The following is a 23086-nucleotide window of genomic DNA, read 5'->3' on the forward strand; positions in this document are numbered from 1 at the left end:
TCAACTCCAGCCCTGTGGCAGACTTCCAGAAGCCATCATGGAGTTCAGGCTGGGCTTGTGATGATTCCCGGTGAAGAATCCAGGAAGCAAACAAGGACAAAGTTGCAGTTCAGCAGATGAATCTCCAAACTGGAAAGTCAAGCCAGGCAGATACGGATCTGCACACAGCGGGGAGAATGCCTGGGCTGGGAATTCTGGGCTGGGACAAGCATGGCTGTCAGCAGTAAAGGTGTGGAGGTCAAGTTCTTGAGCAGGCAAAAGGCTCAGAGCAGGTAGTTTGCAGGAGCCCAGAGCTGGGAGGAAGCGGGGATCAAACACCCGGCACCGTGGCTTGTAATGAAGGGGTGGAGTGAGTGAAGCACGACCGAGGCAACGCCACCGCCTGAGACTGCCTGAGCAGCAAGAGGAGGCAGTGGCAGGTGGTTCCCCAGGCATCGCAGCAGCAGCAGCACAAGGAGTAGGTGCCACGGTAGGAAGCAGGAGCTGCCCCCAGAGGAAGCCAGACTGAGAGAGGTGGCCCAGGGGCAGCTCCCGCCCAAGAGGCTGATGGGCATTGTGGGAGTGAGCCTTTGGCCAGATCCAGCCACAGGGCTCTTTCATGCTCTCAGGTGAAATGGGGCAGGGGGAGGTGAAGCTCCCCTGGTGCGCCTGTGGGGCAGGGGGCCGTGCAGCTCCTTGTCTTCTGTGGCTCTGTAGTGTGGTGGGGAGGCATCAGCCTGAGAGGACAAAGGAAGGTGTGAGGTCTGTTGAGAGATGAGGGAAAAGGGGATGTCTGGTTGGACAACCAGTGATGGAGAGGACCTGAGAGGATGGAAGGCACTCAGGAAGGGCCCCAAGAAGGTCCCCAGCAGATCGAGAAGGGGGGAGCTCAGCACCCCTTGGGGCACCCAGTGGGGTGGGGGAAGCTTTGACCCCAGGTTGGCCATGGCCATCTCACCCGTTAGACAAGCCTTGCTGAGAGGTGACGTAGCCACATCTTCCCTCCAGAGGATGACTGGTGCTCTTGTCTCACATCTTCCTAACGGAGTCTTTTTGAATTCCAAGCCTGGAAGACATTCTTGATGAAAAGCAACCAAGGGCCACTGGAGACCTTCAGAGAAGATCAATACTCCACTGGCAAAAGGTACTTCACTTTCCTCAGCCAAAACACAATTTCTAGAAACCTCAGTAAAGCTCATCTGAGGAGAAGGAAAGGCTCCTCCACTGTCTGAGGTACCACCTCAAGCCCAGGAGAAACAAAAATGGGGAGGGGAGAACGTCGATGCCAATGAGGCATTGTGCAAGAGGCCCAAGCGAGCCAGCGGTGGGTTTCTGCAAGAGTCCCTGGGGATGGTCAGCCCCTTCTCAGCCATGGAACTCACTTGGTGGCTTTGGGTCTCTCTCTGGTTAAGCAAGGCTACTGCCAACGCAGCCTAGCAGCCCCTCCTTCCCTCCCTCTCAGCTGAAGCTGCCTCAAGAGGCCCTTGGAGCAGAACTGTAGATTGGCGAGAGACCCAAAGGGTCGTCTAGTCCAACCCCCTGCAGTGCTGGAAGCACAGTTACCTTGTGAGGAGCAAATGGGGCCATGCCAGCTTCCTGGGGGAAGGGCAGGAGGCCAAAGGGAGGTCCGCACACAGGCAGGAACCCCATTGGGAAATGGGAGGTGGCTGGGCTTGTGCAATGAAGGGCTCTGCCTAATGGAAGGGTGTGGGGAGAGAGGCTCTCTCTTCCTCCTGCAGTTTCTCTCCCTTCCCACCTGTTTCCTCGCCTCTGGGGGTGACTCCTCACCTTGGAATTCCATGTAGGAAGTCCTGCATGTCATCCCTGCGCAAGCAAGTGAATGCACTTCCTCTGAGTAAACAAGGATGCCTTCTCCTCCCACTGGAGAGGAAAATTGCCCTTGCGCTGCCACCGATTACAGGATCTGGCTAATTGCACCTGGGTAGTTTTTAGGGATCAGCGGAAACATCCTCACATCACACCTGGCTCAGCGGACAGCAGGAGAGCGGCGAGGAATGTGCAGTAGGAGCTCCTGGCCGTGCTGAAGAAGACAAGACTCAAGGATGGGAGGTGAGTTTGGGATGGTGGCACCTGCCCCGGCCAGCTCTGCTCTCTGCCCTGCAGCCTCCATGCTGTGGTCCTTGCTAGGGAGGGAGGGAGCTTTCTCTTTGGTGGCCTTTGGCTTGTTGCTCTGCTGAGACTGGAGTCCTCGGAAGAACACAAGGCAACTGTGCATTTGCTGTCTCCCACATCCAAGGGGTCCAGCCCAGCTGCCTGGGGCCTTCCAAGGAAGAGATGGTGAGTTTCTGGGTGCCAGGAGAAATGGGGTGCTGCTCTTCCCCAGCAGCTTCACCCTCAGGGTGCAAGAGGGTCTTGAAGGTCCCAAGTGATGGCTCTTCCTCTCAAGGTGGCAATCTGCTCTGAGTGGATGGATGCAGCGCATTCTTGAGCATCCTGGAGTTCCTGCACCAGCCTCTTCTTCCATCTCTCCACTTCATGTATTTATGAGTAGAAAATATTAATACATTGCTCTTCATAAATAGCATTTGAGTGGTTTGCAACAATCCTCCACCAAAAGCCCATCAGCAGGTAGCCCTTCCAAACCCCTCAGAGTCCTGCTCTGGTTGGCCTCCCACTACAACCCTCCTTGAGGCTCCTTAACCAAACAGTCATGGGGTGTGGGTGTGTGTGTGTGTACGTGCGCCTGCCGCTTTGAACTTTGTCCTGATCTGGTCTAACCCAGGTGGGAACTGCAAAACTGAGTACCCAGCACCCCCCGCCATTGGCATTAACACCTGTGAAAGAACTGGGCAGCAAGTGGCGCATGAAGACCCAACAGCCACGTATCCCCAATGTTAGGGCAGGTTCTGCCTGCCTGGCATTTAATGCCTGGAACACCTGAGAGCATTTCCTGGTCTCACCGCAATGGGAGCAACTGAGTCTTTGATCTCCCTCCCTCCCTCCCTTTAATGGTGACTCATCCTTCTCACTTCATCCTTCAGGTTCAGATCTGCCAAGTCTAGAGAGCAAAAACCCGGAAGCAGCTGCTTCCCGCTCCATCCCCAAAGCACCAGCTGGATTCTGGGCAACTCTAGAACGCTCTCTCTGGACTGGGGCATGGAGACTCAGTCTTGGCACTGACTTCTACCCTGTGCTGTCCTGGTGATGGTGGTGCTGGAAATCCCAAGGACGCAGGAGCAGCAGCCCCCTCCAGCCCCTCGGCTGGGACTGCAGGGAGCTGCCTTGGAAAGGGAGTCCCTCAGCTCTGCTGAGCTCCTCTGCACTTGGGTGGCAAGGGCTGCCCGGCGTCAGGGTGTTTTGTCCTTGTTGCAAATCACCTTGTGTGTCTAATGAAGGCAAGGCCTCTTCCTCTTTGATGTCCCTGTCGGGAGACACGCAGCTCCTTCCCTGGCTGGCGCCCACGCCCATGCTGCTTCCTAATCTGTGATGATTGATTGATGTTATACATCCCGCCCCCCTTCATCACTTTCACACACAATCTTGACTTTTCATTTGATGCTGCCCTCTCCCCTTTTCCTTTTCTGTTGCAGTTTTCATATTTTGTGACATTGATTTAATTGGATATTGTAAGATGGGTTGAAGAAACTTACCTGGAGAATGGGATGTAGGTGTGTTACTAAATAACTGACGATAGCTGCTCTGGTCAGCACGGATATTGCACCTGTTGCGGCCACCCAAGAAGCAGAGTCTGCTTAGGAGAAGGCTTGGAGACGTGAAGGTGGACGAGCAGCAGCTGCGTCTGGCTGGCTGGGGGAGAGCAGAGTCAGGCCAGGCTCCACTGGCCCAGGCAGGCCCCTTCCAGACTCACCTTATGCTGTTCCACAGATCTGACACCAACACAGCTGAGCTGGCAAATCCCGGCCAATGGCCCGGCCCACCACACCAGCCGCTTTGCCTGCTCGGAGCTGGCTGTACGCCGGGGGCAGGGCTTCTTGCTGACCGTCTACTTCAATAGACCCCTTCAGTCCGGGGACAGCTTTGCTTTCGTTGTAGAGACAGGTAAGGCCGCCCCCACCACTGTTCCCCCCCGTCCTCCTTCATGGCCAGCTGGCATCACTCGCATGGGCACCTCTTGGCCTGATCTCTGGCTGCAGGACAAAAAGGCGCCTCCGGGATGGCACCTCTGCTCCCCTTCGGTCCTTGCGCACCTTTGGCCTCTGCACATGGAAGCGGCAGATCTCCTGGGCCTCTTGCCTCCCAAGACCTTTTTGACCGCGGGGTTTCTCTTTCCCACCATCCTACCCCTGCATGCAAACATCTCTCTCCCACAAGAAGCTTGTCCATCTTTAAGGTGCTGCCAAAGACCCCTGGCTTGCCCTGTGCAACATTATGCCCTCCACAGAGTTCTCTCTGGTGGGAAGCCAAGATGGCACCACCACCACAGGAGCTGTTCTGTGGCGCGGAAGAGACCGGGTCCAGTGCGGGCGCACACACGCACCAACACTCCTGTCCCAGGAGGTCTGTGCAGTGCCTGCGTCCAGAGGTTGGAATCAGGTTGGCCAGCTGGCTGGATCCTCATGCTGACCAAACCCTTCAGGGAGAACGTTGCCGCTTGGGTCGCCTCTCACAGGTATGAGTCACCTCCAACGACAGCTTTGCCTTTGCCTCTGTTCCCTCTGGCAGGGAGAGCCCCTTCGGAGTCCCAGCACACCCGGGCCGTCTTCCCCGTCTCCAGCGCCCTGACTGGAGGGTCCTGGAGTGCCATGCTCAGCTCCATCAATGGCAACTGCGCCAACTTCACCCTGGCCAGCCCCCCCACCGCTGCCATCGGCCGCTACAAGCTGAGCCTGCAGATGATGTGTGGCAACCAGGCCTATGCCCGCTTCCTGGGGCAGTTTGTCCTGCTCTTTAACCCTTGGTGCCAAGGTAAGATGCTCCTCCTGCCTGCCTGCCTGCGCAGGCCCTGCTGCCGCCCTTGGGATGGGCCTCTGCCCCACAGGGGTGTTTCTGCTGAGGGTTGACAGGCAGACAATGCCGTTGGTGCCACGTGACTCCCTTCCGCACCACAGCTCTGCGCCTTAGGACAGCTTCCCAAGCAAGCAGGCAGGGAATCATAGACTCAGAGAATTGGAGGGGGCTTTGGGCTTATTTGTAGCTCAAAGCAGAAGCCTTGCACAGACCTCCTCCCCATCCCAGATGTTGGCATCTGGGCCATGAGATGCCTGACCCAGAAGCCTGACTGGGGCACAGCAATGCTCTACTGACCGGCTGGTGATGGACCGGGCTGATGCTGCAAGAGTTTGTAATGGTGGTCCTGGAGACAGAGTCTCCCCCCCCCCCCCGCAGCACATGGGGCCAAGTGTGCTTCACAACAGCAGCAGAAGGAGGAGGAGGCCTCCCCTCTCCCTCCCTCCCTCCCTGCCTCCCAGGGACTCTCCTCCTGTTCTTCTGGTTGCATCACCCAGGGCCTCTGGGCTGCTCATCCATCATCCAGCTGGGCGGTGGAAACTCAGCACTCAGGACTAGCTAAAAATGGGAACGTGGCTGAAAGAAGAAGGGCAAGATCCAGCACAGCTGGGCAGGAGGCCAGATCCCTCTTTGCCCAGAAGAACGTTGGCCCAGTGAGCCTCCCAGAAGCACCTGCAGATCTGACTGCTGCTGCGTCCGACCGAGTCCTGACTTGCCCCTTCCATGCGTCAGCAGAGCAAGCAGCAGCCAGAGCCCTTTGCTACAGCAGCAGCAGCTACACAGGGGAGCCCCCCCCCCATTTCCATGGGCCCCTTTCAAGGCCCCCCCCCACCAAGCAGCCTAGTGGTTGCACTACCCCACCCCCAAAGGATAGGGAAGGGGGTAACATGGTCCCACTGGCTTTGCAAGGCCTAGCTGACAGCCCTCCCCTCCTAGGACAGATGCTGGGGGGGGGGCTGCCTCGAGCCAGGCCAAATCCCTGGCCTTGGAGGGTCCTGGAACTTGCCCACGCCAGGCTGGGAGACCCCAGAGGATGCCAGGTTTTTCTTGGAAGGGAGCCAAGGGCTAGGAAATCCCTTGCTGCAAAACGGTCGGCTTGGGAAGCTCCATGGCAGCTCCTTCTTTTGGCCCAAGGAGGCAGGAGCAATGATGGGGCTCAGCAAAAAAGCTCCATGTGGGGCAGGGACATGGCAGGGAGGGGGCTCCCCTCTCACTGCCCAAGCAGAGCAGGATGTGACCCTTTTGCCCAGGCTCCTTTGCACTGCTCAGCTGGAAAGCTCTCCCTCTCAGTTGTCGAGTGTCCCCATCCCCTGGGGCAGGGTCTCTGACCTTCAGGGTCACAGCCATGGTCTGCAGTGTCTATGCAAGAACCACAAAATAATAAAACTGTATTGTTGGAACAGACCGCAAGGGTCCACTAGTCCAACCCTCCGCAATGCAGGAGCACAGTCAGAGCATCCGACCACCACCTTCCCAAGGAGTCTGTTCCACTCTTGAATAGCTCTTACCCCCAGAAAGTTCTTTTTTCTGGAATCTCCTCTCTTGCAATCCAGCTCTTTCATAAACTTACATTTGCAAGGATGTTCTATTTAGCAAAATAATTATTTTCCAAGCAACTGTTGCCCAGCACACACCAGGGGGAAACTGATTTATATGATCAAGTTCTAATTTTAGAGCAAAGCTGGAGGCCCCCAAAGACATTTGAGGGGGGCATTTACCCCTTGCCACTTGGTTGTTCAAAGTCCAATCCAGCTTTACTTGAAGCACCCAATGCCAACCTCTTGCCTCCGCCCAACAGGAGACCTTGTCTACATGGCAGATGAAAGCGAGAGGCAAGAATACGTTCTGAACGAAAATGGGATCATCTTCGTGGGAAACGCCAACTATATCGAAGCGCGAGGATGGTACTACGGGCAGGTCAGTGTTAAGGTCTTGCTCCTGGCCTTCAAAGCACCAGCTCTGCTGCTGGCCCTATATCTCTGGGATTGGGGTTCCACCGCCCCTGCCAGGGGGACAGCAGCGGTGCCCTTGTAGCCTTAAGATGGAGAGGTGGCCAGGAGAGGAAGTGATGGTAAGGGAGGGGAGGCAGCATTTTCCTCTGCCTGGATCCTCAGAGCGATGGAAACATTCATGGGAGGATAAGCAGGGCAAGTAGTCCTGGGAAATGGGGTCATGGGGAGGTTGAGGAGAGCAGCTTCCTAGGCCATTGCTGTATGGCTGCACAGTCACCGTCGAGTGGGATGAGCCTTAATAGGTAGGAGAAGAGATATTAATTGTAATTTATCCATGTAGGCACCCACGTGTGGGGGTTGAACAGGGTTTCAAAATATTCTTCTTCTTTGGCAGTAGCCAAGTCAGATTGTCTTCCATGAACACGGTCTTAACAGTGTGTCCGTAGGTGACTGTGGAGGCCAATTCTAGATCCACATGTCCTTCCACAGTGGGGACGTAGGTTTCTGGGTGGGAGTTGATCATGGTGATGGTTTGCCAAGCGTGCCTTCTTCTTAGCATGTTTCTCCCTTGTGTCCTGAGTTCGAGTGTCTTCAAAGCCCATGACACCTTTGGTCAAGGCTGTTCTCCAACTGGAGCGCTCATGGGCCAGTGTTTCCCAGTTGTCAGTGTTTATACTACATTTTTTTAAGATTTGCAGTGAGAGAGTCTTTAAACCTCTTTTGTTGACCACCAACATTACGCTTTCCATTTTTAAGCAAAATCACCCCATGCGTGGCAGAAAATTTAAAAACATAGGAATTATAATAAATCAAATCAATTAGGCTGTAGAACCTTGTTTTGAGCAAGTCCAGCTATGAAGTAAGCTGGCTCCCCTTTCTTACCCTGCTTCATAAAGAACCAGGCAACAGCTTGGAAGGTAAGCTTAATAATAAGATTCACTTACTTTAGACAGGAGCAGTAAAGACTATGCAAGCAAGTCACTTCTATTTACTTTTCTGAGCTGGAGCAAGGGAGGCAGGTCTGCACCCATCGCTGGTCAAAGGAAGAGAGAGAGAGGAGCAGGAAGTACTATATGCTCCTTCTTCTCTGGGAGAGGAGGGGAAATGACATCACACAAAGCCCTCTCTACCAATTGCATTTCTATGGTCTTGATCCTTAGCTGTCAGCAATAGAGCTCTGTAGTCTTAGCCCCTTCTCCCGCTAGCTAGCAGGAACCTGCACTTTTTAGGTTGGACTGCCAATTTCACACCTGCTGAAGGTTGTCCACATGTTCTGTGACTGTGTGTGTAGCCCAAGCTAGAGAGTGCATTGCATGGTGGAAGGGAATGGTTCCTGCCACCACCAGGAGCAGAACAAGACAAGACTCTCTTGGGGTCAGCATTCTCGGGTATTCCCTCCCAGTGTCAGGGGCCGAAGGTAGAAAAGAGGGAGGCAGCCACTGAGCCCAGTTCCATCTGTGCCCCATGGCATGGAGATGGTTCTGCTCAGAGGATGCTGGGCTGAGGCCTCATATAATCTGTATCACAGAGAATGAGCAGAGGAGCGGCAGGTGCTCCTGCTGGCTGCGGAGCGCTGGGGGTCCCCACTTGCCCTGGAACCAGTTGGTACTTCTGCATCTTCATGTGCATAAGAAGAACCTCTGGTTCTAACTTGCCCCAGTCTGAGGGCCCATCTTTCCCTCTCCACCTCTTGCCCCAACTGGAGTGCACCTTGGCTGGGTGCTGATCGGACCCTGGGTGACTGCGTGTATTTGTCTCTGTGTGGATGCTCCTCTGCTTCCTGGCGCTTAGTTTAGAGGACCTTCCTTTCTGCCTTGCAGTTCCAAGATAACATGCTCAACCTGGCCCTGATGCTGCTGGATCTGAGCCTCTATCATCGCCAGGACCCAGGTGGGGACACGTCGCGCAGGAGCGACCCTCGCTACGTGGGCCGGGTGATCAGCTCCATGGTAAGCGCAAGCCCTCTGCCACTTGATCCCAGGTGGGGGGAGATCCTTCAGGGAGCCTGAAAGCCCTCCCCAGCTCCCGGGTCCCCCTCACCCGCCTGCTCCTCCCGTTCCGCCTCCCTGGCGCTTTAGGTCAACGGGAACGACAACGACAACGGGGTGCTGGAGGGCAAGTGGAGCGAGGAGTTTGCCCACCACGAGAACCCCTCTCGGTGGGACGGCAGCGTGGCCATCCTCAGAAAGTGGGCGCAGGACAACTTCCGGCCGGTCCAGTACGGCCAGTGCTGGGTCTTCGCCGGGGTGGGCGGCACAGGTAGGCTCTGGTGGCAAAGCGGAGGAAGAAATGGGGGTCCGGGCGCCGAGCAGAGCCCAGACCCACCGGCCCCTCTCTCCCCTCTTTCGCAGTCCTGAGGTGCCTGGGCATCCCGACCCGTCTGGTCACCAACTTCAATTCCGCCCACGACGCAGACACGAACTTCAGCATCGACAAATACTACGACCCCTCTGGGAAGAGCATCAAGAGGGGACAAGACTCCGTTTGGTAAATGCGCCTGTCCGGCCTCTGGTGGGCGGGGAGGAGGGCGGGGGCCCTTGGGATGCTCGATCCCAGGATTCCCTTCATAGAATCTCAGAACTGTAGAGTGAGAGGGGACCCTGAGGGGCATCTGTTCCAACCCTGCGCAATGCAGGAATCTCAACTAAAGCTCCCCCCACCGGGGGCCAGTCTTGCCAGGCCCTGGAGACAGGCAACGGATATCTGGGGCTTCTCTCCATTTCTCACATTTCCAATCTTAACCTCAATTCTCCACCACCTTCATGGGAAGTTTTAAAGGAGGGGTTGGGTAGCCACCTGTCAGAGATGCGTTAGCTGAGATTCCTGCATTGCTGGGGAGTGGGTTGGTCTAGATGACCCTTACGATCCCTTCCAACTCTACACTTCTATGAGTCTATTCATGTCTGTGTTTGGCTCTGGGGATCAGCCCCCTACAGGCAATGGAACTGTCAGAGGAATGCCAGATCTTGGGCCAGGATTCTGGCAAAGCCCAACGTGCCCTCCTCAGCCTGGGCTCCCGTGGGGGGGGGGGGCGGGGACTGTTTTGGCCCAGGGGCCATTTCTCCCTCCCCAGCTCTTCGGGGAAGAGGAGTCACTTCCCAGGAGAGCTGGAAGGTGGAGGGAGCCAAGGCAAACGCCCCTTGGGCAAGCAATGCTGCTCACCGTCCTGTTTGCAGAGGCAGTTATGGCTCAGGGAGACCTCTTCGCTCATCCAGTCCAAGATCAACAAGGGCAGAGCCCAGGTCACTTGGCTTGGCTAGGCAGCCCGTTATCATGCCAGGAGCAGCCATTGGTTTCATTCATCCCCCTGTCTTTGCCCTGCTTCTTTGTCTATTTGGGAGACCCTTATGATAGCTAAATATGGCTCCATTATAAAGCAATATTAAAACATGGGAGGGGGAATAAACATCATGTTTACCAATAATCACCAACCGGCCAGGAAAGATTCCCCCTAAAGGTCCCAGAGGACCCATTGCTGACCAGTTTGAGCGGATTTGGCCAAAAGCCCCCAGACAGGACCTCCCTGCCTGCCTTTCGGCCTCTGGGCTCTGGGGCAGCCAACTCCTAGGGGCCGAGATCCCTTCAGCCACCCTAGAACATATGGCATTGCCATTCAAATGGTGTCCACGACCCGCCTCATGTGATAATGTGGGGAAGGGCTTACTTGCCCCTCCCCATATTTTATTCAAGTTGGCACCCCTGCCACCCCCCTCCTTGTGAGCTCAGCCCATTGGCTTGCCATCTGTGCATGAGGTTCGTGTTGTATAGAAGCTGCGTGGGGAGAGCCCTGGCTCTGCCTCGTGCCGCCCCCTCTTCAGGCGAGCCTGCAGCGCCTTCAGGGGAAGGGACACAGCTCAGCAGGGCCAAAGCATCTGCCTCACATGCAGCAGGTGCCCAGTTCTATCCCCAGCACCTCCAGGGCGGGCAGGAGAGAACTTGGCCTGAAACCCGGGAGAGCTGCTGCCAGGAAGTGTGGACAGTGCTGAGCTAGATGAGCCCGTGGTCTGACTCTGTATAAGGCAGCTTCCTATCTCCTTCTCTGTTCCTTCCCCCCTTCAGGGATTACCATGTCTGGAATGAATGCTGGTTCACTCGGAGGGATCTGGGGAATGCCTACTGCGGGTGGCAGGTGGTAGACGGAACCCCCCAGGAGAAAAGCCAAGGTAAGGCCCTCTCCGGCCCCCACCCCACCCTGGTCGCCTTCCAGAGCAGCTGCTGCATCCCGCTTTCCTTCCAGGGATCTACCAATGTGGACCGGCCTCTGTCCTGGCTGTCAAGCAAGGAGACGTGCGGCTGAACTACGACACGGGATTCGTCTTCTCCGAGGTGAACGCCGATATCAACCGATGGGTCATCTATCCCGACGGGAGGCAAGTCAGGGTCTATTGCGACACGACGTCCATCGGCAGCCACATCAGCACCAAAGCCGTGGGCAGCAACTATCGGGTGGACATCACCAACAACTACAAGTACCCAGAAGGTGAGTCCCCTTCCCTCCTGGACCAGCCCCTTCTGGCTGGCCTCCCCTCTTTCCCCATTTCTGATCTCACACTGGGCGGGGAGAGGCAGAAGCCACCACCGGGCAGGCCAGCATGGAGGCCACCAAATTAGCATACAGGCGGTCTCTTCAAACTGGGTGGCAGAATGGCAGGTTCAACGGAGTATCAGTAAGGGCAAATCGATGCAGGGTGGGACAACTTGTCATCAGCTGTGACCCCCCAGGATGCAAACTTTGCCATTGTACTAGAAAGCAAGACCAAAAGATTATCAACTAGGAAAGGGAGAAAAAGGACAACCACCAAAATCACAATGCCAGTGTTTAAACTCCATTGCCGAATCGCAAATTTGAAAGGGACCTTGAAGGACATCTAGTCTGTCCACACACACACCCTGCTCCATATGGGAATGAGTGTTACAATAAGAACTTAAAACTACCTTGCTGAAGCAGCCCTCCAAAGGGGGGGCACCTAGTCCAAACAGCCAAACAGATGCCCCATGGGAAACCCCCAAGCAGGACCTGAGCACAAGAGCCCCGTCCTCTCCCCTCCTGGGAGTCCCAGCAGCTGGTATTCAGAAGGCCAATCAGGGCCAGTAGGACCACCTTTGTGGAGGGGCTGGATCCTGCCGGTCTGAAGGAGGCCCCAGTTCTTGACCGTGGAGCAAATGACAAGCAGGAGATGCACAGCAGGTGCGTAAAATTATGAATAGCTGCCGACAGAGAGAACAGAGGGGAGTCTCTCTGCCTCGTGCCAGCCCACCGCCCTCCCCCAGCAATCCCTTTCCCTTCTAGAACAGAGAAAAGAGAATCCTTTCTCAAAGGCAGCAATCATAGCGGAGGTGGCGAAACTCCCAGGGAGGAGGGGGTCTGTCAGTGGCCATGACGAGGAGGCGCAAAATGGAGACTCCATGCTCAGCGGGAGAAGACTTCTGCATACCAGATAGTCAGGCAACAACACGCCCTTCCGGGAAGGTGCATTTGGTTGGCCACAGCTGGAGGCAGAATGAGGGGCTGGGAGAGCCCACAGAGGCACCTGCACCCTTGGCCGCTCCCCCCGCCAGAACGCCAGGGAGTGTTTGGGACACCCGCTGGCAGAGGCTCTTCCCCCGTCCCACATGGAAACCTTCCTGCCTGTGCTCTGCCTGCTTTCCCTCAGTCTCAGGATTTCTGGCTGGAAGCAGCATTTGGGAAGGAAGGAAGCACATGCTGTGTGCGCAGAAGGTGCTGCTGCTTGGCACTGGAGAGAACAGCTGGGGATCCTGAGGCGCCCCCCCACGCCCCTCCCCGAGGCCCCCTGTGGGTGCCAGCAGAGCCAACCGCCCTGTGCTGGGCTTTAACTCTGCAGAAGGCAACTTCTGGGGCTCTGAGTCTGACTCCGTGCGGCCCTCTCTGCATTCACAGCACCCCATACGTCCTCAGGCACACCTGCCCTCCCTGCCGCGTGCAGCTGCTGCCTGGACTCTGGAATGTGCTCCGTGTACATTCTCTTGGGATGAGGAGCCCCAGCCCTTGGCTCCGGGCCCAGCTCCACGTGCTGGAAACCTGCCAGCGTTCCTTGGGCTTCTGCCAGATGATCACTCCCACCCTCACCTGTGTCCATTGGACATCCTAAAGCAGCCCATGTAGGAGCTCTGGAAGGTGCTCTGTTCTGAGTTAGACCACTAGTCCATCTTAAGAGCATCAGAAGAGGGGCCACCTAGATACTCGCGCAATAGGATGAACAAGCTTTTTATTTTTGGGCCAGTCAATTGGTCAACTGCTTTCAACTGCTCAAAGGGCCAGTGCTATTTGTCTCCCACTCGCCCGCCCAGCTAGACCAGGGAGGCTATGTGCAGCAGGAAGCACCAGCCGAGTCAGGTCATTTCCCGCAACGCCATTCCTGCAGGTGTTCCTTCCATGTGCGCTGGCAGAAAAGGGGCACAGCAGGTGGGCAGTGTGTCAGACTAGACCTAAAGATCTGGAGGTGAGCTGGAGGCCTGCATTTTGGCAGGGGGGCTTGGAACTGGAGGCTGACCGCTCCCTTCCTTTCCTTGCAGGCTCTGCTGAGGAGAGAAACATCTACCGCAAGGCCTGCTCCCAGATGTATGGGTCCACGCCCAGCGAGAGCCGCATGAGCACCACCGAGGACGCCTCCGCCTCCGAACTCATCACGCACCCCGGGCTCTTTGGGAAGTTCAAGCTGGCCCAGCCGCCCATCCTTGGCAAGGACATCAACCTCATCCTCACCCTGGCCAACTTGGCCCCGGAGCCCAAGACCATAACTGTCAACCTGAGCGTCTCGACTGTCCTGTACACCCGGACGGCCATCAGAGAGATCCTGAAGGAAGTGATGACTGTCAGCCTTGGCAACAAGGAAGGTAAGTGGCCTCCCCTGCTCCGTGTCTCAAAGCCCATCCAGGCAGGGAGGGAGAACAGGGGTTGTCTGCTGGGTGGATCTACACAGCTTCTGCTGCCATCCAGGAGTGGTACTGACTGGGCTGCCCTTTGCGGGCACAGGGGCCCCCACCCGCTCCACCTTCTGGCACCCCCACCCCACTCTGCAATGGCCCCCTGGGGCTTCCAGACACGAGGCTCTTGCAAGGCTCCCACTAGAGGCAGCTGCGGAGAAATGCAGCCCAGCAGTAGAAATGCTGTGCAGGGCCCATCATGAGACCAGGGCCAAGAGCAGGTCTCCGGGCAGGAGCACCCACAGCCCCACTGTCAAAGCCAGAGCCCCCTGGACCAGGTGGGGGGGTGGTCCTCTGAGGCCCAGGCCTCCAAGCATCACCGTCAGGGAGCCAGCAAAGGAAGGAAGCCCAGCTCAGGTGAGTCTGTACCTGCCCTTGGGGTCTGGAGTGGAGCAGGGAAGGGAAGCCAGCACAGGAAGGCAATGGCAGGGGCCAACTGGAGCAGCATGTCTGGAGGGAGCCCCAGCGCCTGGGCCGTCCCCCCCCCCCCAGCCGAGGAGGGCCAAGGCAGGCTGCTCTCACTTGGCAAGCTGGAGAGCTAAACTGGAGGCCCAGGATTTGTTTGCTTGCTTGTCTTGTCCATTTAAAAGCATTTATAGATCACTTGATGTTTCAAAATATCTAAGCAGTCTGCAATTTTTTTAAATAAAAAAACCTAAGCAGTATCGTTAAATCAAAAATACAGTCTGAACTCTATAAAGCACAGAAGATCTTAGAAAGACAAACGAGATAGGGGTGTTTGGAGCCATAAACAAGGGTCTCGCTTTGTGGGTCAGGCAAAGAGGTCAGTCTTCAGCCGGCTGAGGGAGGTCTGCATCTTCTTTCATGCTCTAAGCTCTGGCCTTCCAGCCAAGGGGGTCCTGGCTGGGAATGTTCTGCCCTTTGGGGGCTCCCAAGGGAGGAGGAGGAGGAGGAGGAGGAGGGATGTCCTCCAAGCTGCTTCCCTCTGGAAGCTGCACCTTCCGCTGCAGAGGCGGCCCTGGAAAAGGGGCGGGAAGAGTTGTGGTCATCGCTGGGCTGAATCCATGGAGGAGGACCTCCCCTCTTGCAAGGAACAAGTTCAGGGGGCAGGAGGCTGGGTGGTGGCCTTCCAGCCAAGGGGGTCCTGGCTGGGAATGTTCTGCCCTTTGGGGGCTCCCAAGAGAGGAGGAGGAGGAGGAGGAGGAGGGATGTCCTCCAAGCTGCTTCCCTCTGGAAGCTGCACCTTCCGCTGCAGAGGCGGCCCTGGAAAAGGGACGGGAAGAGTTGCGGTCATCGCTGGGCTGAATCCATGGAGCAGGACCTCCCCTCTTGCAAGGAACAAGTTCAGGGGGCAGGAGGCTGGGTGGTGGTGGGTTGCCTCTGAGGAAAGGATCCTGACTCCCCCCACGCCTCTGCCTTTCAGAGAAGCACCTCCCACTGCGGATCACGTACGGCCACTATGGGGCATCCCTGACGGACGACAAGAAGCTCTTGGTCACGGCCTTATGTGACGTTGTGGACGGCGTGAAGCTGCTGGTGGAGAAGGCCATCACCCTGGAGACCCAGAACGTCTCCATCACGGTAAGGAGCCCCTCTGCACTCAAGGGCTGCAGCCAAGAAGGAATGCCCCGCTCCCTGCTGGTCCCCCGTCCTGGAACCGCAGCCCCCCACCCACAAGTGATTTTATTTTATTTTATTTTATTTTTTACTTTTTTATTTTCAATGTAGAATCATAACAAAAATTACAGACATTAAGTCCAAAATAGTACTATACAAACAAAAAAGAATGAAACATACAAAAAAGAGAAAGAAAAAAAGCAAAGGAAACAAAAACGAAAAAGCAGACATCTACAGAAAAAAACCATATCTCATTACATACATATACACATATTGACTTCCTTCCTTTGTTCTAAGACCTCAAAAAATTTACTCTTACTGTATTGTTGTGTCTAATGTAGATTACTTCCATCTTTGTAATTTTTTTTTTACACCATTTTTCTTTTTTACACCCACAAGTGATTTTAATCACTGCTGCTGCGGCTAACTTGATGGTGGGAAGATTGAGGACAGATGAAAGAAAGTCCTCCTTCATGTAGTGCAGAGTTAAACTGTGGAACTCCCTCCCACTTGAGGCAGGGATGGCTTTGGAAGAGGATGGGACAAATTATTGGAGGATGATGGGGCAACTGAGGGCTACCAGTCAAGATCGCTCTGCCCGTCCTCCACAGTTGGAGGCAGCAAGGCTTCCGAATCCCAGGTGCTGGAGACTGCGGGGGGAGGGGGGGAGAGGGGCTCCTGCGCCCGGGTCCTGCTTGCCGGGCTCCCAGTAGAGGCATCTGGTTGGCTCCTGTGAGAAGAGGATGCTGGAATGGATGGGCCACTGGCCTGATCCAGTGCTTCTGATGTTCATATGGCAATGAAGATGCAAGTCCAAGTTGAGAGGCTTCTTCTAGCCTCAAGACCCCAAATAAGAGGGGCTGAGTTTGGAGCCGCATCAGCACAGACCCTGTCCTTGGGCAATGGGAGGGGGCAGCCAGTCCCCTGTCTCCCCTCATCTGGCCCCAAGTCCATACTGCAGTACCTGCAAACCCTGCCTCACCTCCCCATCCTGGTTCAGCCCTGTTGCATCATGGGATGCCATCCCAGAATGCAGCAGCTCATAAGGGAGCTTGGGGAGGAGGTGGTGAGCCCCAAAGGGTTAATGATGCAGCCTGACTATCCCAAGGCAGCTGCCTCCCAGTTGGCATTCAGGGCCAAGCTGGATGCAACCTTGCGGGGCTGTTGGGTTCCCCCTGCAACTGGATCATGGGGGGGGGGGGGGGAGAGCTCAACCCTTTGCTCCTGCTGAGATCCTGACCCAATTTGGAATGTGGCTGTGAGTATCCTGTTTGCAACGATTCCAAGGCCTAAAGAGGTACAACGTTTGACTGTATTTGAAAGAACGGGGAGCTCTGGAGAGGTGGTGGCTGTGCCTGAGGAGGGGGCCCTGGCTCAGCAAGCCCCCTGGGTCTGTCGCTCTGCTCGGAATGAGGGAGCCCTGCGCCTGCCAGGATAAGTGCTGGGGCAGAGTGCGTTCCCAGAGACTGAGCAGCTCCTCTCCTTGGCTGCAGGCCCCTCCAAGCGTCGTAGCCAACAAGCTGGCCACCGTGGAGATCTTCTACGCCAACCCTCTCCCAGAGCCAGTGGACAACTGTGTGCTGCTGGTGACACTGATGGGCCAAGCTGTCAAGATCAAGTAAGTTTGGCGGGGGGAGGAGCAACCAGCAAGTGGGAGGAGCTTGGCTGGCCCACTCTCCTGCCTGGCAAGGGGAAGGCGAGGCGACGTCCCACCCAAGCGACTCCTCTGAGAAGCCAAGCCAGCTGCAGGTGGAACCAGTTCAGCCGTGGCCCTTTGGAGGACGTAGCCCCTGCAGGCCTCTGGCTGGTCACTCCAGGGCTGCATCCTTGCATGTGTGTGTGACTCTCTCTCTCTCCCTTCAGTGTGGCAGCGCTGGCACCTGGAGAGAAGTCCAAAATCTTCTTCGAGTTCACCCCACGCAGCGCGGGGGCCATGCAGCTCCACGTCGACTTCTCCTGCAACAAGTTCCAGCACATCAAGGGCTTTGTGCTCATGAACGTGGCCCCGGCCGGGTCCATGTGATCCGGGGCAAGGGGCTGCGGTGGCGAAAGGGTGTGTGTGTGACTGTCCTGTTCCTGCATGATGATTAAAAGCTTTTTCCCCAGGCAGAAAAGTGGCAGCATTTCTTCTAGGGGGTGGTGGATGGCTAATGCGCATCTCATGGGTGGGGTGAGGAACGTCTCCTGCTCCTTCAGTCATCAAATTATAGATTTGGAAGGGGTCTCAAGGGTCATCCAGTCCAAGCCCCCGCAATGCCAGAATCTCCACTAAAGCATCCCTGACCGATGGCCAGCCAACCTCTGCTTCACAGCCTCCAAGGCAGGAGAGGCCACCACCTTCCCAGGGCTCTTGCCCTCTTCCTGATGTTGAATTGGAGTCTCCTTTCTTGCCATTTGTATCCCTTGGTTCTGGTCCTCCCCTCTGGAGCAGCAGGAAACAAGCTTGCTCCATCCTCCACATGACAGCTCTTCCTCCTCCTCCACCACCTCTTGTAGGGATCTTTGGGCAGACTGGTATGCGCTGATGTGCTCAGAAACTGGGTCAAATTGCACCACTTGGGCCTCTCCAAGGCACAGAACCACCTCCTAGCAAATGGTCAGCTAAGAAGGCGCGCTAGGTGCATCTTGCGAAATCTGCTTGGTCATGGGGAGGAGGGGGCATTCACACAGTGATCTCTTCCAGGGCTGGGGTGCTCTTCTTCCTGGCTGAATTGCAGCAGCTTTTGCCAAAGGGCAGGTCACACTAGCTGGGCCCTGGAAGCAGATGAAGAGCCTCCAGGAGCCCCACTGGAGGGGCCTCCCTCTGGCTTCCGCTGCCCAGGCCTCAGGAGTGAACCCTTTGTTCCCAGCGTGGTCTCCCCAGAGGCCAGACAGGCTCCTCGGTCTTGCCTCGCTCCAGCCGCCATCCAACTCCCTCCCCTCTCAGGGCCCTTGCTGGGACCACAATATTGCCACCCCACCCCACGCCCCGATTCAGCCTAAGAGAAGAGGGTCCCCTTGCCTCAATCTTTCCCCCCAGGGCTGCCTGGGCCCAGCTCTACCCCCTGAAGAAGCCACCAACCCTCTCCCCCCCCTCATGCCCTAGCTGGCTCTGCCCCCAGGCTCGCCCCCACCCTGCCCCAGACCGCTACTCAGCGCTTCCTTCATGACGGTTGGGCCTGCCCCCCTCCGCTCCACCTCATAATGAACATGCCTGAATATAATAACAATAATTAACCATAATAGATGTGGAAATGTGGTGACCCAGCTGACTGGTTCAACTGGATTTCAGCGGTTTTGAATCAGGGGGGTGTTGAAGTGCTGCCTTTAAACTAGGTCAGCCAGGACTGAGTGGGGGCACCTGGCTCTCACCTTCATCCAGCAGCTGGCTCTACTCAGGAGGAGGGAGAGGAAGAAAAGGCCGGGTCAGAGCCATTCGCTCCCTCAGTCCCAGCTCAGGGAAGAGGGGCTTCATGGATACGAAGTGGAAGGTTGAGGATGACAATGAGCATTGGACTAGATGATCCGTGGTGTCTCCTCCGGCTCTAGAATTCTATGACCCCCTCCAACTGGGTGGTTTTTCAAGGGATGACTGAGCCCCTGCATGGAGGATCCTCTGTGGCTTGCCACTGGCTACTCCCGGGGTCAGAGAAGAGGTTCCTTTGAGTCCTGGCCTTAGGGTGGTGGTGCTCTCCCTGCAAATCATCCTGGAATTGTAGGGGCCAGAACTGGACACAGAAATCCAGGTGGCAGGGGTGACAACTTGAATAAAATAGGGGGGCAGTTAAGCCCTGCATAACCGATCACATGATGCAGTGCACAGACACCATTTGAATGGCAGTGCCCATCAACTTTGGGGGGGCCGCATCCCCTCAAATATTTTATTGAGGGGACAAAGCCCCTCGGCCCCTCGGAATTGGCTCCTATGCCGGGGGGGGGGGGGGCTCAGACCAAGGCAGACTAGAGCAGGATGCTGGACTCAGAGTCCCTCCCTCTGATTCCTCCTATTGTGCAGGCAACACAGCACAGAGGGCTGAAGGGGGGTGGCTGGGGGGGGGGTTGAAACAAGCAAGGAGTGGGGCCATTTAGATGAAGCACCAGGACCACTCCAGGGGAGCCATGGTTGCCCCATCAGCAAGACCAGCTGCCCGTCGGAGCCCAGGGCTCCAAGTCTCCAAGTCTCTTGGGCCTCACAGCTCCCTTCCTGACAGGGGCTGCCAGCCCTGGGGGAGGTTCTGCTCTGCCTGCACTGTTGGAGGCAGTCAGTGCTTCTGAATCCCAGTTGCTGGACTGCTCTTGAGCTCAGGTCCTGCTTTGAGGCTTCCCCCTTTGGCATCTGGGGAGCCACTGGGAGGCCGGGAGGCCAGACTGGCCTGATCCAGAAGGACTCTCAGGTTAAACTTGAGGAGGGAAGGTGGATTGGCCTGGGTGGTCTCCCCCTTTATGATCATCCAAAATCACGGGAAAGCCCCCAGCAAGTCTTCCAAGCCGAGCATCTCCTCACCACCAGCACGTCCAGCTGCAACCAGGGTCCTCCTGGCTTCCTTGGACCCCGTCTCCGGAGCCTCCCCTCCAAGGGAAGCAGCCAAAGCCTCTTTCCCCACCCGGGGAGCCCCATGCGGAAAAGGCACCTCAGGCCGACCTGCCCTTGGACTCCTGCCAGTTGTGGGGAAGAGTAATTAGGAAGCTGCTGGAGAGAGGAGCTTGTTCTGCGTGGGTGGCCAACACGCAGCCCAAATGACAGCCAGCAGCCCCACCCGGCTGCATCCCAGACCTGTGGTTGGAAACGGAGCGGGAGAGAACCCCACCCCTGCCGGGGGCTCTGGCGCTGCGGGGGGGGGGGGCAAAGACCTCTGGGTCTCATCACCCCCCACATCCAATGCCCTTCTAAATGAGTTGTGGGGGTATTGCTTTGTTTTGTTCTTATTTTTATTATGTCAGTGTTGTTCTTTTATATTGTAATGTTATGTTGTTGAGATCTATAGATGAAGTGTGGAATACAAATTTATTTAATAATGATGATAATACCTGAGGGGAGAAGAAACCTTCCAGGGGCAGCGTCTTTGGACTGCGCTTGCCATCTCCGCTGCCCCATGTGAGGGCCTGCAGCAGCGGGATCTGCAGCAGCGTGTTCGGCTCTTTAGCCCTGCGGGGCTCAGGGCAAGGACTGCGGGAGGCGGGTGGGAAAGGGCACCCAAGTTCCTAAGAAAGAGCCTCGGGATCTGTCCCCGCATCTTGAGGCTGAATTGGAAAGGCCTCTCTCTCTCTCTCTCTCTCTCTCTCTCTCTCACTCACAGGGGCCGGTCCCCTGTCCCTCAGACCATACAGGGGCCGGTCCCCTGTCCCTCAGACCATATTTTGAAGAAGAAAATGAACAAATTCCTATGTCCCACAAATAACCAGGGGTGCATTTTAAATAAAAGGACACATTCTACTCATGTAAAAACATGCTGATTCCCAGACCGCCTGTGGTCCGAATTGAGAAGGCAACTGGGCCACATCTGGGCCTTAGGTTACCTGTTGTTGTTGTTTAGTCGTGTCCGACTCTTCGTGACCCCATGGACCAGAGCAGGCCAGGCACTCTTGTCTTTGTAGGTTGCCGACCCCTGGTTTATTCCTTTATTGTAATCTATTGAAGGTGTTGTACACGATCCCTTCACTTGCAAATTGTTTCTTTACAAAAATCCTGTGAGGTAGGTTTAGTGGAGAGGTTGTCATTGGCCCAAGGTGACAAATGATGTGTATGTGATGTCTTCATGTGTGGTGAGATCAAACACAGGAGCAGCTTCCTGATATAACAACCAAACAACAACAACAACACCCCGCTCATCTGCCTGGGTTGCCCCAGTCACTCTGTGTAGAACAGACTGTCCCTATTTTCACTGCACAAATGTTGGAGGGTTTGGTGTGAGCAGCGTGGGAAGCCCTGAAGAATGGACTCCACCTGCCAATCAATCCCTGCTTTGCACAAGCTCAGCTTCGTTGCCCTAAGCTCAGCTGTTAGGCAGGTGTTTGACAAGAGCAGCCCTGCCCAGGAGGCTGCCTAGGGCAGCAGAATCTCAAGAGGTGGGCAGAGGAAGACATGGTTGTCAGCCACATGCCCTTTTCTGGAATCACTTTTGGGGCACACGTACAGCCACCTCCCCCAGGCTGCTCTCCAGCAAAACCTGGTCTTCTGGTTTTTCATAGAATCATAGAATCCTAGAGTTGGAAGAGACCACAAGGGCCATCGAGTCCAACCCTCTGCCAAGCATGAAACACCATCAGAGCACTCCTGACATATGGTTGTCAAGCCTCTGCTTAAAGACGTCCAAAGAAGGAGACTCCACCACACTCCTTGGCAGCAAATTCCACTGTCGAACAGCTCTTACTGTCAGGAAGTTCTTCCTAATGTTTAGGTGGAATCTTCTTTCTTGTAGTTTGGATCCATTGCTCCGTGTCCGCTTCTCTGGAGCAGCAGAAAACAACCTTTCTCCCTCCTCTATGTGACATCCTTTTATATATTTGAACATGGCTATCATATCACCCCTTAACCTCCTCTTCTCCAGGCTAAACATGCCCAGCTCCCTTAGCCGTTCCTTTTTTCTCTTTTTTCCTTTTGTAATCTCTTCTTAAGGGTATTCTGTTGAATCAGGAACCCTCTCATAACAGCTTTACTTGCATCCCATACAGTTCTTTTCTCCACCGTAGTATTCAAATTTATCTCAAAGTAGTCCTTCAAGGTTTTCTGGGCTTTCTTGGTTATTTCCTCATCTCTAAACAGGGTGTCATTCATCCTCCATCTAAAGGAACCAGTTGGTAGTAAGTTCATTCCCATCTTTACAGCATTATGGTCGGAGCAAGTCTTTGGGCAGATTTCCACTTTTTTTGTCTTTGGTGCCAGTCCTCTAGTGATCCATATTTGGTCGATTCTTGTCCAAGTCATTTTGGCTTCAGAAAAGAAGGTTCCCTCTCTTCCTAAGGGGTTTTTAGTTCTCCAAATATCCACCAAGTCCAAGTTGTCAGTCAATTCAAAAAAGGTTTTCGGTAGTCTCCCATCTTTGGTGACTACCTGTCGTTGTGCCTTGTCCATATTTGTTGAAACTACTCCATTCATATCTCCCATCAAAATCACATTGTACTCCAAATAGTCAGTCAATGTCTCATGCAGTTTCTTAAAAAACTCGGATTTTCCATCGTTAGCTGCGTACACACCTACTATCAAATATTTTTGTCCATGATATTGAATTTCAATTGCCAAATATCTCCCTCAAACCGTTCCTGTTTACACCATTTGCGAAGCCAGCTGTTCACTTCCACTATTTTCCCCTCTCTCCCTGGGCCACGTCGTTCAACTGGGAGGACAGATGAGATGACAAGGACCAAAGTTACATTTTGGCAAGGACCAGAGTTACACACAGATTCTGTGGCAAAAATGGTGGGAGGAGGCCGCCCTGTTGAAAGGCACATGACGTCTAGAGGGCAAGCCCAGCCAGCACAGCTGTAAAAAAAATTCCCTGCTGGTGATCATTGGGAAAGAGACTGGAATTAAAACTGGAAACATGAATAGATATCCAGTCAGAAACCATATCGGACCCGGCTAAGCTTTCCAAATGTGTTTGCAGTTTTATTGCTGCACCAATGGCATAGTGAGGCAGGTCCAGCAAGGGGGGGGGTGACCCTTAAGCCGAGAGCCCCCCCCCCGAGACTCAAGACAGAGGCTTTGCAGGGCCTTCAGGATAGGA

General features: G+C 55.3%; 2 protein-coding genes across 5 annotated transcripts in view; one reads left to right on the forward strand and one right to left on the reverse strand.

Annotated features, from left to right (window-relative positions):
- SNRPB (small nuclear ribonucleoprotein polypeptides B and B1) overlaps nucleotides 1-23086 on the reverse strand; it is a 128395-nt gene that overhangs the window by 27229 nt on the left and 78080 nt on the right. The window lies entirely within an intron of this gene.
- LOC310680514 (protein-glutamine gamma-glutamyltransferase E-like) lies at nucleotides 33-17497 on the forward strand. Of its 4 annotated transcripts, none has more exons than XM_083447213.1 (15): nucleotides 33-457; nucleotides 1045-1123; nucleotides 1926-2049; nucleotides 3826-3999; nucleotides 4624-4866; nucleotides 6707-6825; nucleotides 8681-8809; nucleotides 8939-9119; nucleotides 9212-9347; nucleotides 10920-11023; nucleotides 11098-11340; nucleotides 13395-13715; nucleotides 15190-15347; nucleotides 16877-17001; nucleotides 17247-17497. In XM_083447213.1, the coding sequence occupies exons 3-15, from the start codon at nucleotides 2043-2045 to the stop codon at nucleotides 17404-17406; spliced, it is 2100 nt and encodes a 699-aa protein (XP_083303339.1). In that variant the 5' UTR covers nucleotides 33-457; nucleotides 1045-1123; nucleotides 1926-2042; the 3' UTR covers nucleotides 17407-17497. The 4 variants fall into 4 exon arrangements, with proteins under 4 accessions (XP_083303339.1, XP_083303341.1, XP_083303340.1 ...); XM_083447215.1 differs by having other exon boundaries at nucleotides 1933-2049; XM_083447214.1 differs by lacking the exon at nucleotides 33-457 and adding an exon at nucleotides 474-608.

This window comes from Podarcis tiliguerta, assembly GCF_965153285.1.
Source record: "Podarcis tiliguerta genome assembly, chromosome: 6".
NCBI classification, from domain to species: Eukaryota; Metazoa; Chordata; class Lepidosauria; order Squamata; family Lacertidae; genus Podarcis; species Podarcis tiliguerta.